This window comes from Phocoena phocoena, chromosome 7 (genome assembly GCF_963924675.1).
Source record: "Phocoena phocoena chromosome 7, mPhoPho1.1, whole genome shotgun sequence".
Taxonomy (NCBI): Eukaryota; Metazoa; Chordata; class Mammalia; order Artiodactyla; family Phocoenidae; genus Phocoena; species Phocoena phocoena.
Genome location: NC_089225.1, coordinates 2378257 through 2392703, shown reverse-complemented (window position 1 = coordinate 2392703; position 14447 = coordinate 2378257). Strand labels below are relative to the sequence as shown.

Sequence of the window (14447 nt, the reverse complement as noted above, 5' to 3'; positions counted from 1 at the left end):
AAGGCCTCAATTCAAGTTACACACCGCATATGCTAGAATGTGCACCTGGGGAGGAGAGGGGGGCTGATGGCCTTCTTGTTTTGATTTTGGTTTAAATAACCTCTGGATGCATTCAAGTAATACTGATCATTCAATGTTCAAAAAACTTTTAATAAACAAATTCCGAGTAAAATTAATTGAAATATTTATGATACGATTTGTTACACAGTATTTCCAATGTACAATCAAGGCAATGCACAACACTTAAAAGGAAGGGAAAAAACCAATCTATTGCACCCACAGGGAAAAAGGCTTTTTATTCATTTTTGGGACGCTGCATCTCATTATTTATATTAAACATTTACACACTTTAGTAAACGCAGAAGTCCTACATGTAATGCAGCATTGTGGGTAAGAAGCCCCTTTTAAGTCTCCACGTGCGAGGCTGACTTTCTGATCATCCTCCCACACGTTAGGGGGCTAACCCTTCTCATGGCACACGTCACGCCCTGCAGTCTGAACTGCAGCGCTCTGCCTCCTCACTCAGTCTCGTGGTGTCTTGTGATGGATGCCATTTCTCCACCTCAATGTCCTGTTAAATAATCCTGTGTAGAGTCTGAAGCAAATGAATCCACATCCTCGTTCTCTGAGTCGTCACTGCTGTCATCCGCAGCTGGCTCTCCTGTGAGGGCTATGCGAGCATAATCATCTGTGTCTATGGACTTGCAAAAGTGGATGGCATATTTCAGTTTCTCCTCTAGCACCTGCTTACAGGAATACCGGGGCAACTTCAACAAAAAGAAGCAGGTGTAGGATTCAGGAAGGAAGTGGTCAGGAGGGTTGTATTTATCCAATACCTGTTAATGAAAAATGTTAAATCATCAGAGACTATGTACAAGGACAGGTAAAACCGCAATCTATTTTATTGTGTTCATTAGACTCTTGACTCTCATTCACATAAAGCATCATATTTTGTTGGCTAAAAATAACAAAATATCAGAAAACACAAAATCTAGCCAATTTCATAAATAAAAAGGAGTAACTATTTCCCAGGACTTTCAATAAAAAAAATAGCAACTGGTTACTGTGACAATTGCCTTTTACAAACCAATGCTGTGAGGAGAGTCAGATGGCTCCACCCACCCCCGGTCAACAAGGTGGGACCCCAGACCCACTGACACAGGGTCCGGTGCAAAGGCACGGGCTTAGCCATCACCCATGTGGGGAAGCTCTCCCTGAATCTATCAGCCCACTTTCAACCACAACAGATTAAGATGCTAGGAAGCCAGCAAGAACTGTGGAAAAACCCCACAAATTACCTACCTTCTGAGAGGAAAACTGCATATGCTCTCAAAGATCTCCCTGAGAGGTGACTACTTCTGTAACCCTGGCCAGAGACCCAGGACAGGGTGCACTGGGCAAGGAGACGTCCCCGAATCCCCCCAAACATGCGGGAGAGTGGACTTCCAATCTCTCTCTCTGCGGTGAACTCCACCCCTCAGCACTGCGACTGGCAAAGTCAACTGAGAGTAGGCAGTGGGGAATCAGGTCATTTCACCCCCAGGGCCTGGCAGGTAGACAGAGCCTATCTCTGACCACGGACCGCAGAGTCAGAACTCAAAGCAAAACTCAATCTGATGAGCGCTGATTTTTCTCAGTAAGCAGCATTACTCAGTGATTCACCTAATTCAACCAGAGAATCAAATAAACGCTTTAAGTGATGTGTGTGCTCAACAACCTAGGATACGCTGACATAACAGCAGTGCACTCTGGTGGTGGCCAGATAAACTTTTCAGAAGTAGGCAGTGGTACCCAAGACCTGCAGTCATTGAATTTTGAGCTGTCAAACCAAAGAAGTTACGTGTTTTTCATTTTTGTTTCCAGAGGGAAGGAAAACCACGTAACAGGAGAGACCTGCTCGCCTTCCCAGCTGGGGCAGGGCTGCGTGCGAGGAACACGACCCGCGGCTGACGCCACGGGGTGTGTCGGAGCCGCACCTGGACGACGAAGTCTCTGCCCCGGAAGTCGGCGATGGTCCTGGGCAGCCTCGTGCGGCCCCACACGAAGCGAAGGAAGAGGGAGCGCTCTGTGTTGGAGAAGGACTCCATCACCTCCCAGAACCACTGGATCAGGGGTGCAGAAGGCTCCACCCCCTTGTACGTCGCCACCGACTTTAGAAGATGCAGGGGGATGTCTGGGCTGCCACACACCTGTGGAGGGACACGCTTTGCGTCAGCACAGGGTCCACCACTCCTTTCTCCCAGGGCTGGTGTGGGGAGGCTCAGGCGTGGGAGGCCGTAGGGGATGGGTGGGAGGATAGGCCCTGTGGCCCGCCGTGTGTGGGCCAGGGCTGGGCGGGGGAGGCGGGGACTAATCGCTCCCTGAGCACGTCTTACTTCACCCAAAAGGCACAAGTGTATCTCAGACCTCCAAGTGCAAGAGTTAACTGAGAGGTGGACTCAGTGGATGACCATGAGAAGGCATTCCAGGGGGGCAGCACGAAGCGGCGGGCATACCATTGTCTCCAGTTCGTATCCGGTGAACAGAGAAAGAAGGGGCACAGGCACGACTCGGGCCATCCCCTCCCGAACAGCAGCCACCTGCTCATCAAATTCGTGGAGTCTGAAAGAAAACACTCACTTTACACTTCTGTCTTTGGTGATGTAGATCTTGTTCTGCTCATACCAACCAAGCCTTGCCACACAGATGAGCCAGGTGTGTGCTCTGCAGACAGTCTCAGAGCTTCTCACGGAGTGGGGCCATCTCACTGGCACACGGAACGCGACCTCGAAAACTAGCTACGGCTATACACGTTCCAAGACACAATTCTCAATCCCCCCCTGCTTCCCAGGAAGGAGCCAGAGTCCGACAAGCAGAGGCAGCGAGCAGGCCTCACAGCACCCACGGTAAGAACTTCCCGAAAGCAGATGCCGCGTCCAAGGCCCTGGTGACTGGCGAGTTAGGGCACGAGACAGAAAGGAACACGGGTGGATGGCACAGGACACTTGCCAGGACCGGCCTCAGGCAGAGCCTAGCAAGCAAAGCCCACCTGACGCACGGGCCCTCATCCCAACACCCAGCCAGGTGCTTCTGGAGGAGAAGGCTCCCAAGCAGCACACTGAGCGGACATCGGGCGGAGGCCACGCAGCAACCGCAGCTGACAGTGGCGCAAGGGCCAGGCGAGGGGTGGAGACGCCCCAAACACAGCCCTGCTCCCGGAGAGGTGGCACACAAAGGCCTGTGACCTCTGCTGGGACAGTCCCCAAACAGGGGGATTCTCTTCACCTTGGTATTCTGATCAGAGCCAGGAATCTCGGGTGAGAATAATAAGTACTCCAACCCTGATCACGATGGAGCCAAGTCCATTAAATTTTCCTTGTGGAAAGAAAGCAGCCACCCAAGCAAACCATTTTCTGCTATTTTTGCTATTTACTGAGTTGAAACACTGGAGGGCAGACGACCATGTACCTGTAGTTCATTGCGAGCCGGACATACTCGGCGCGGTTGTCCAGGGTGATATGTGTGTACTTGGAGCTCAGCTGGATGTCCTGGCCGCTGGCGCTTGGCACCGTGAAGGGAAGGCTCATGGCCTCAAACTCCTCCGAGGTGGCTTCATTGTCACGGATGTACATGAGCCCAGGGATAAAATCTTTATCGACCTTTCAAGGGGAGAAGGGAGTCCGTTTGTTGGGTCGCGGTTGTTCCTGCACCCCAGGCCCCAGTTCACACCCGACACGCAGTCGCGCGAGGCCTCGATCTGCCTGGGGCGTACGGCAAGGCTCCCAGGGTACTGCGCATGCCGGGGAATAAAAGAGGGGCAGCGAGGAAGCATTTTACCCGAGGAGCTGAAGAAAGAATGTGTAACAAGGAAGTCTTTAAAACCACTCACTGAGAGCGCGACAGGCACTGCTCACAGGCGAGTCCCAACCTCACTCATGGCACCAAGGGAACCACGCCTAGGGAGGCCCTGGGAGCCTCAACTTCCCCCAGCTGCCCACGGGCTCAGTTGTGCCACAGGAAAGACAGAGGGCTTTCTTATCTGACGAGACCGTACAAGTGGCAAAGCCCACAAGCAGCTGGTGCATCAAGGTCTAGAAACGGACTGGCCTTGTGTCCACACCCCGACTCTGCTACTAGAAGGCGGCCGACGGCCAGCAGTCTGACCACCTGCGAGTATGTCCGCACCTCGGGACAGCCTGTGCCTCTTAACCAGACCCCAGGGGACGCCCCCCATGCTCTGTGCTGGGCACACAAGGTGTCACATCTCTCGGCCCTCTCCCTCCTGGAGGTTACCTCGCTGAGGTCTGCAATGGTGAGGCTCATCCCAGCCAGCTGCTTCCAGACAGGTTCAGCAAGGTTCAGACTCAGAGGACTCCCAGTCCGGATGGCAATACCTAGTAACACACCTGCTCGTTCGAAACACAAGAAACAGGAGGTACTTGGAACGGATGACAGAACATCCAGTCCATTCAACAACACAGCGGAGATGAGCTCTTCCCTGGGGTCTCAGTGCCTTCTAAACCAACATTACCCCAATTCACAGAGACTTAGGTCTGTCCTTAAAACCTTATATCCTACTCTGAATTCATTGCTCCCTTCTGTTCCTATGGGTGAAATCTATAACTCTTCTGCTCTTTCCACCAACAGCTGTAGCCACAGTGGCCAATCCTCTGACAGGAAAGCCAAGAGCCGGAGCTTCTCAAGGAGGTGCTCGCAGTGCCTGGAGAGGTGCAGGCAGTGCCGTGAGTTAATGGGCACAGACCCTCAATGAACAGGTGGCCAAGTATCAAGACATCCTAAGATCTGATCCCAAGTTTCAGATACGTTTAGGATGCAGACACATGCTATCTCAGATCCTCTGAGTGCCAAAGGCACCTCCTGGTTCTTAGCACACAGCTGCTAATGGTCCGGCTCTTCACGTCCCTGCAGCTACACACGGAGAAAGCTCGAAGGAGATATTTAAAACAGCTACACCACTCCCAAGACACAGCAGCCATTAAGCTAACAGGGCACACACAGCGGAACAGCTGCAGCACTGCACCCACGCAAGAGGCCCACCCAAGAAGCGGAACATGTTGGTGTGCACGGGCGCCCTGGCAGCCGGGCTGAACAGGTAGCAGTCGCGGTTGGCCCCCGACTCGTCCCTCCCGTTGGGTGTCACGATCAGAAGCGGGGTGAGTCCGTTCTGCAGCTCTTCACAGATCTCGGCTATGGACTCACTGTAGCCACCACCACAGTCATCCACAGATTCACCTGGGGGGAAAGGAGGGTCGGCAGCTCACGGTCACTGTGCCAGAGCCCCCTGGGGAGTGGCTGGGGGCCGCTCATTTCTCCTCGCACCACCCATTACACCACCGCCCCTCAGCGCACGCAAGCTCTCACCCACGAACTTGACCTTCCAGACGCGGTGTGGGAGGAGAAGGCTGTCAGGACTAAATGAGCTCATCTTAGCGCACATCTGCCCGAAGACAGACTTGGTCCCATCAGGGCCCGCTAGGCCACCTTTACTCCTTGAACGCTTGACCTAGAGAGGGAGACAAAGAACATACAGAAGGGGGGCCACAGCAGAAAGCACACAGGTGCCATCTTCGGCAGCCGACCGGCCCTGGAACCCCTGCATCCAAAGCAGGGCCCTGCGGCCAGTCACCCCTCCCGTTACCCTCGCCTGTCCTGTCCTGGTCACCAGCGGGGAGTGGGGGCAGGAGACCCTACAGACAGCAAGCAGCACCCAGACGTGTGGCACGGCCTCTACAACCTCAGGCCGCCACGAGCGCCCAGCAAGCTCAAGCACAACCCCCAGAGCACACCTGTGCGCGCACGAAGGGCTGCTGGACCTCCCAGGACTGACCCATGTCCTCGTCTCCTCACCCACGCCTGCTGAGGACCCCGAAGACCAGCCTTGCGCTCCTCGTTTTCCCTCCCCTGATGCAGGCTGCCTGCTGGACAGCTGTGCTCAAGGGGCCGGGGCGCGCTCGCCAGCACGGCAGGACGGTGGTGGCTAAGCAAACACGCCCTCAAGAAATCACAGACCACAGGAAGGACTGCAGCAGCCCGGGTGGGCAGGAGCTGCAGCCTGGCTCACCCTCACACTTTGTAACCTTGCCCACGGTCTCCGTGAAGAAGCGGCCAGGAGCCCTGAAAGCGCCCTCCGAGCAGACCATCAGCCCTGGCAGGGTCACCCCAAGGGGCTCTGAGACCAAATCTGGCCTGTAATATCTGAGCCAGGACAGAACCTTCCTCCCCTCCTTTCCTCACCTGCACGGACCCTGCTCAACTCTTGGGGTCACTGTGTCTCCAAGTATGATCACTTGTCCCACCTGTATTTCTCATCATAAGCTAAGATTCCCCAACAGATCATAACCATGGCCCTCAAGCCCTCACTGAGTGTGGCCTCAGTAACCCTGCAGCTTGCAGCCTAGGCTGTGCTTCAGAATCACCCAAGAAGCTCAGTCTGAAATGACTGCAAAATGAGAAGTTAAGGAAAATATGATTGTGAGAATGTACTTTCACTTGACTCTTCTGGCTAAACTCTCGCCATCCTTAACTTCGTCGTGAGTTCTAGGCTGAGTTTAACAGCTAATTCTCCTCACTGCATAAATTACCATTCTCAAGACTAAAAATATAAGAACAATGACAATAGTTTCCTGTGGAGTGAGTCCTCCTGTGCACCACACAGTCAGCTGTACGTTCTCATATGTCATTTCCTTTGACCTTAACAGCAGCTCTCTAAGGCACACAGCGCCCAGGGGAGAGTGAGCTACAGAAAGGGAGAAGGATGTGTTCCTACGTGAGGGGTAAGACACAGACCTGCTGCCCACTCGAAAGGTCACATCACCTCCGTTTACAGTGCCAGTTAACACAGACTGATGCTCTCAGCTGCTATGAAGGAACATGGTTATGTGAACACAGCCAGGACACTGCAAGGACAGGGCTGTGTACCTGACACCTCTGGACAGCAGGAATATAGGTGGTTTTAATGGTCTTTAATTTGAATTTTCTAAATTTTCAGAAATGAGCAAGCATTATCTGCAATGCATTTAAAGTTTTTAATGTACACAGATTTATTTTTAGATCCTGTTACAAAACTAAATTAAATTCAAACACAGAGAAACCCTCCAAGAACACGGCCTACTTTTAGTGTCTCTACAGCACTTCTGACAGACAGTAAGAAAATGTCTCCAAGGGCATCCCCACGAGAGAAGGCTGCAGCCTTGGGACAGCACAGGGAAGAGGATGCCCGCACCACCTTTCTGGGTCACTGCTGGTGTCTGCGTTCAACTTGGAGTCACAGAATGCCCCCCGCACCACTCTGCTCTACTTTATATCCATCTTTGTGGAGGACCTTCCCAATTTCAAGAGTATGTTTGAAACCCTGAACTGAAGGAAACCTGGCTCTGGCACCTGAGGACCGCTGGGTGGCCCGGAGTGGCTCCTGTGACATCAATGAGCATTGCACGCTGTGTTGAAGGTTGTTTATACGCCTTTTAAAAAATGTCTAATACAAATTTGTTTCTCTCCTTACCTATTCTGTTCTTTCAGACACGCACCGAGCATTTTCATAACTCACTGTGCTGGGGATGCCAAGATGAGAAAAGAAGAGGCATTGAGCACACAATGACTGGAAAATGTGCCTGGTGTGGACTCCAGGTTAGCCAGGTTCCCTGGTGTCAAGGGCCCTGGGCTTGGACACCCACACTGGGCCACTGGCCCCAACGTGGTGCCTGTGCACAGCTGAGGCAGGCCTGCAATCCAGGAACACCCAACTGTCTGAATTAGACGATCGGCTTTCCTCACTTACGAACTTTAGTATTTACGCCCTAATAATGTAGAGCAAACCAAAATGATCCTCCAAGGTGGGGAAATAAAAGCTTTTTTATGACCCTAATTAAAACAGCCCATTTGTTTGTGGAATGGGCTGACTGACCTCCAGCTTCACATTAAACACTATGACGTCGGTGAAGGAACCACTTCCATCAGCATGGTCACATGTGTTCTCCAACAAAGGAAAAGAGTGTGATGCCTTAATTGAAAATGCCCCCAGGAACAGCTCTGGAAGCAAGTCTAGTCATACAACCAGCATCAGGGTAGAAACCATGTGCTGACACGATGGCTCAGGAACAAAGCATCTGCTCTTCAGGTTCTGCTCCTGCTCCAAGAGGCGGGGCCAACTTCGCTGGTGTGGGAAATGCCAAGTGCACACACGCCATCAGCAGTGCTGGGCTTCCTCTGGTTTTAATTAATTCTTTTAGCTCGAGGCTTATATACATTTGGCAGCAGTACAAATTCAGAGACGGTCTACTTTTCACTTCTTCAATTACTACTGTGACACAGTCTTAGTATAAGTGATTCTGGCCTATTAAACTGGCAAAGTAAGCAGCCATCAGGGCTGGGGAAGGTATGAGGCTGGCAGGAACAGGGAACCTGCTCTGCCTCTCAAAACCTAACCCAAGCGGGTGACTGAAGACACACACGTAGCTGGGGCCACACCACCTGGCCCTGCTGTACCCTAGCCTTCTAGCCCCCAGCAGAGAAATCAACGTGGGCAGCTGGTTGGCGTAAACAATCCCACGGCCCTACAGCACGGGACAGGGAGGTGCTTATTACAATGCATTAAGAGGAACAGACAGCAAGTTGCAAAAGAGAGTCATCCAGTTCAGTTTACAACCAACAGATACACACCCCCCAAACGTTAGCAGCAGTTATCACTATGTGGTGGAAATATGGGTCATTTTTACTTTTCCCCTTTTGCTTATCTGGATTTGTGCTTCTGGGTTATCTGAAATAAGCCTTTCTTCTTTCCGTTATAAAGAAAACCACTAACGTTGCCACCTGGCGGTCTCAGCACTGGACATCTCACACATGTGGCACCTTGCTCTCTAAAGCAAGGGCATGAGAGAAGGTTTTCTACGAGCACTTGCCCCCGGCTGAGGGGACATGACTCACAACCACAAACCCATCACATCTAAGAACAGAAAGCCATCTCCACTTGTTACCTGGATCCGGTTCAACTCCACCACGGGACCGTGCTGGCGATCTCGCACCATAGTTGCTTGTACTACTTTTCGGAAAGCTGCCTCCTGAAACACGACAGACAAAATTTAGAATGTGATATAGAAAGTATTACCCACAGATATTTCAAATCACAGAACTCCCTTTGTCGGGTCATGAGGTGGCCCAGGGCGGTAGCCTGGCATCCACACGCAAGCCCACGCAGAGGCTCAGGCAGCCGGCAGGGCCAGTGCTTAGCAGCACCCCCTGCCTGCCATCTGGAGGCATGAGGCACCCGGCACGCACTGCACAGAGAGGAGCGAGGGCCAGAGCCCGGGGACCACCTGCTCCAACCCAGGGCTCAGGCCAGGCTCCGAGGGTTAAACAGAAAACCGAGGTTTCCCAGCCAAACTGCAAGTCCACTAGTGGCAGGACTGAGGCACTAATTATACAGTATTGCTGTCCCAGCAGAGACATCGGCCACAAAGCCGCAGCAGGGCCAGGGAGCGGGCCAGGGTGGGATGGGGATGGTGAAGCCAGTGAGGGAGGGAACTCATGGGCACCGGGCACTGAAAGAAACCTGGAAAACCCAGAGTGAAGACGGCAAGCAAAGGGAGCAGGCCCCAACTTCACCCAGGGAGACACATGCCCACGTGGGCCTGGGCGCGGGGGACACGTGCTCGTGTGCACGTGCGTGAGGACGGGAGGAGAGTCCAGACACCCGGAGGAGGCAGGACCAGTGGCAGCCCCAGGTCCCTGCCGAGTGGACGACTGGGCTCTCTTCTGGAGACAGGGCGGCTGGGGTAGGAGTAGAAGGCGGGCCACGAGGTGCCGACAGCAAGGTCTGCACCCCCCTCTTAGGTCAGAGCCTGAGAGCTCTAACCTGTGAAGATGGGAAGGGAAGAGGTACTGCCATCACACGGGGGGCCCACAGACACACACCCCGCACCATACAGGCGATGCAGAGGCAGGCCGCTCCCCATGCATTCCTGCACGCCCTCCACCCCAAGGACCAGCACCCTGCTCGCTGCTCGGCCCTGCTCCAGGCATGAGCTCCCTTCCCCACGGAGCGCCCCGCGAGCCCCGCCCTCCTGTGGCTTGCTCTCTTCTGGGCCCTGGTAACAGCTCTCCACAGTCACCAATGAAACCCACTCCCTAGAATTTCCTGCAGAGGCGGTCCTTCCCAACGAGGACCAGAATAGAGGCCAACACCCCCGTGGCTGAGGGTACCCTTTCAGCCTCCCTGGGCGTCCCTGCCCTGTGCTCCCAGCCTGCAGGACACTCACATACTCAGCGTGAGACACGTGCTACCTCTCGCTTTGTTTCCTCCCTACAAGGAGAGGCTTTTTCCCTTTTACTGCTTATTATCACCTCTGCTTTGAGGGATTAAAAAAACGGTGCAAGTAATCAAATTTGCCATTTTTATTATTGAAAAATGGTTGAAGTAAAGTCTCATATTGATTTTACCTGCCCACAATTTTTTCCTGCTCTGGGTCATCAGAGAGCTCTTACCATTACCACAATCCTCATCACTGTCTACGTGTCTCTAAGCCACACATAAAAATAAAACGTGTGCACCAGTCTCCTTCGGCTAGGTATTTTAGGAAATAAAGCTAATCCTGAAAAAAAAACTGTTTGGACAGTACTCCAAAACATCTAAATTTTATTATCAATAAGAACAGACCATAACCTTGGATAACAATATATGTCACAGAATCAGACTCTTCAGGACTAGGATTCCTCAATTTGACCTCTATGCTTTTTTTTCCCTATACAAATATTCCCCCTACCATACAACAATTGAGCCTCTTCCAGGACATCCTGTCAAGCTGCTTGCCAGAAACTTGATGACTTCAGGCATTTCATTCTAGAAAGCTCAAATTATTACAAATGTCAACGGGCCAAAATTTCTCTCATGACTTTCAGAAGCCTTCATTCATGATTCTTTTCAGAGGCTGTTAAACTACCGTTCGGCCAGGAATTTCTACATATCCTGGTACCGAACTTCTATCTAAGCGATCTGTAACGTTCGGGTCCCTCTGCTGGACATCCCTGGAGAAGAAATTATCCCATTATTTTTTCTTCCTGCTGTCAGTAGGGATTTGCCATAAAGCCTCAAGGCCAGGACAGCAGAGAACACTGCAAGAATGGAAGCTTAGTTCTGCCAACCCCCTTCTGGGGAGGTGGGAAACAGAGATTACAGGGGGAAAAGGCAGCACCACACTATTCATTTTTAAAATAAGCTCCAAAAGAGAAGAGATTTTTGTCTGTTTCGATGCATTCTAAGTACCCAGGACAGAGCCTGGCATATAGTAGGTGCTCAGTGAACATTCGCTGAATGAGCTGTATTCAATACATTCCTACTTTAGGAATTTTTGTTGGATAAAACTTACTGAAGATACCAATATCACCTACAGTAAAAACTGCTACCAGAGCGGTACCTTTCCCTGGGATATCAGAACTCCTCGCAGAGTGCCAAAGCCCACAGAAGGCCCGAGTCCAGTTTCATCGAGAGAGCCCTCCAGGTCAAACATGGGGATGCAGGGGCAGAAGAGCTCTGAGATGTGATGCAACAGCAGCAGCCGGTTCCGCAGTGCTGTGATTGGGATCTCCTGCAAATGACTGTACTCCATGGGGACCTGAAACATGGAAACTGCGTTAAGTCAACTTAGGCGCCAAACGCACAGGTAAGCCATAGTATAGTAGACGGATTCTGAAAATACTGTTTTTGAAAACAGAGAAGCACCATGACTTCTGAGTTTGGTTTAAAAAATCTTGCTGTTTCTAAAATAATATTTTGGCCATTTTGCCTGAGCCAAGAAACGTAAACCACGGAGAACGTTAAAAAAAATTAGCGTATTGAAATATATTTACTACAGAAAACATGCAGCCTGAACTACCAGAATGGTTTTATATAATTTATAAAAGTTTGAATAAAGGTGACACACTGATACACACAGAATGTCGACAGGTGTGAATAATTAATGTTCTTAAAAATACTGTTCTTACCTTACCAATAATTATAAATTATTTTCAGTAGAGCACCTCTGTAAATGTATAAGGGGAAAACGAAGTGGGCGCACACTTGCACACGCATAATTCAATACAACCTGCGTGCCTGCTGGCCCACTCACCCAATCGCCACAACCTGCGTGCCTGCTGGCCCACTCACCCAGTCGCCACTGACCTGTGCAGGGAGCTTCCCGGCACTGGCGGGCTTGCTCGTTGACCAGGCGAGAGTATGTGCTGAGCCACAGGCCACACGGTTGACCTTCTTGCCCTGAAGGGCAGCTACCAGCCGAGGCCTCTGGATGGCATTTGTTGTTCCATCTCCCAGCTGTCCCTCATCATTGTCGCCCCACGTATAAACTTCACCTAATGCAGATTTAGAAAAAGGACTTGTATACTAGGACCAATGAACGCACAACCACCACTATCTTCCCACACATACAGTCCTCGCTGCCCTCCAGCTGGGTGTCGGCGGTTGTCTGTGAAATGTTAACCTTATGGTGATCTAGATGTCTCTAATCACAACACTCAAAGAGGTAGCAGGCTTCCCAGGACCCTTCCCCTGCTGCTAACACAGCTTTTCCAACCGTGTCTGTTCACAGGACTAAGCATGTAACTGGAACAGTTCTTACTCAGAACAAGTAACATCAAAACAGATGGTAGTGCTTCCCTGGCGGTGCAGTGGTGGGGGGTCCGCCTGCCGATGCAGGGGACACGGGTCCGTGCCCCGGTCCGGGAGGATCCCACATGCCGTGGAGCGGCTGGGCCCGTGAGCCATGGTCGCTGAGCCTGCGCGTCCGGAGCCTGTGCTCCGCAACGGGAGAGGCCACAGCGGTGAGGGGCCCGCATACCGCAAAGAAAAAAAAAAAAACAGATGGTAAATACTTACAATCCAAATTGATTCTGTATGTCAAAGGAAGAGAAAGTCAGTTTTTAACTAAACGAAATCCATGTTTTAAAGGAACATGTTCTTCCAATGGTTATTCATATCCTAAACATGAGATATGAATCTCTCATTCATATCTCACTGATGAGAATCATATTTTTCAACATACCATACTAGATCCCAACCATGAAACTCCACTGTATGGGTAAGGTGGTGACTAGAATAGAAATGAGTTTAGTTCTTTAGAAACATCACAAGCCTTGCAAATCCACAGACTCCTCAGGGTGCCATGAAGCCATAAGCACCACTGTGCAAAGTGCAAGGCCCGCATGATCAAGGGCAGTGTGCTTGTGTCCTGCCCCTTCCTGCTCTGGAGAACTCAGTCCTAAAGCCACTGGGTAGGTGTCAGAGTGCAAGCAAGGGGAAGAGAGCCTCTCCGCAGAGGCACAGCCGGGTGCAGGGAATCAGAGTGCACGAGAGACAAGGACTTCCACACAGAGGGTAGCCAGGTGTGGGAAGTCAGCCAAAGCAGGGAGCAGTACACCCATGTGGGGACACGGTCCAGAGTGGGCAGTCACAGCCCAAGTGAGGTGAGGATCCACACAGAGGAGAAGGCAAAGGCAACGACGGGACACCAGCCACTACAGGAAGAGTAAGTGAATCACTTACTCAGTAAGGGGATCCAGGTTTCTTACCAAAAGAGAAAGGAGTAACAAGTATGGAAAGAGAGAAAACTAGAATGAACCTGTGGTCCAGTACCTTGGGGTACTGGTGTGAACAAGTGGTACTCTATGTACATATATACATATAGAAATAAACACAGATGTAATTTTGTGTATTATTTACATATATATTCCCTAGCTCTGTCCACTAAGAAGGCCTGGGAGCAGTGACATTCCATTAGCGATGAGCACACCTATAGACCTGACCTTGTCTTTCAAACACCATTTTCCTCTAAAGGCACCAGGGCTCCTTGGGGAAACAGACAATTCTAAGCTTGAGACATGGAGAGTCAAGACGAGGACAGAAGGTCTTTTTGTGCCAGAAAGCAAGGAAGTACTCAATGAATGACGGGGTGGGAACTTCAGGAGATGAAACCAGCCAAACAGGGCACAATTTGAGCATCAAGGTAAGTAAAAGCAACAGCTTATATGTAACTCATTAAATAAATTAGGAAACCATGAGTCCGACAAGATGAAAACAAACCAACAAAAATTTAAATATCTGATGAGAATAAAATGTTCAGTGAAAAAAGGAATATTTATATAGTTTCAAACACCCTCCCGAATACTTATTAGTTACAAAGGATGTTCACAGTGGAACAGGCTGGCTATACCACCTTTATCAAGTGACTGATATTAACACCATTAGTAATGGGACAAAGAGAACACGCATGTCACCTGATGAACTGAGAATGAGTTAGGAATGCAGGATAAATTAAGATCAAAGATGTGCAACCTGAATCTACTGAGGAAACATCAAACTCAAATTGAGAAATGTTCTACAAAATAACCAGCCCGTAACCAGTGTGAAAAGTGTCAAGGTCCAAAAAGTCCAAGAAGACTGAAGAAGACTGACGAGGATG

At 50.8% G+C, this 14447-nt stretch overlaps 1 protein-coding gene across 1 annotated transcript in view; it reads right to left on the bottom strand.

Moving 5' to 3' along the window:
- Positions 1–563: 563 nt before the first annotated feature.
- HERC2 (HECT and RLD domain containing E3 ubiquitin protein ligase 2) overlaps positions 564–14447 on the bottom strand; it is a 231180-nt gene continuing 217296 nt past the window's right edge. Inside the window, 10 exon segments of the mRNA XM_065880686.1 lie at positions 564–836; positions 1977–2189; positions 2496–2601; positions 3448–3638; positions 4273–4385; positions 5038–5232; positions 5362–5503; positions 8973–9056; positions 11409–11606; positions 12155–12342. Coding sequence (XP_065736758.1) covers positions 564–836; positions 1977–2189; positions 2496–2601; positions 3448–3638; positions 4273–4385; positions 5038–5232; positions 5362–5503; positions 8973–9056; positions 11409–11606; positions 12155–12342 — 1703 coding nt within the window.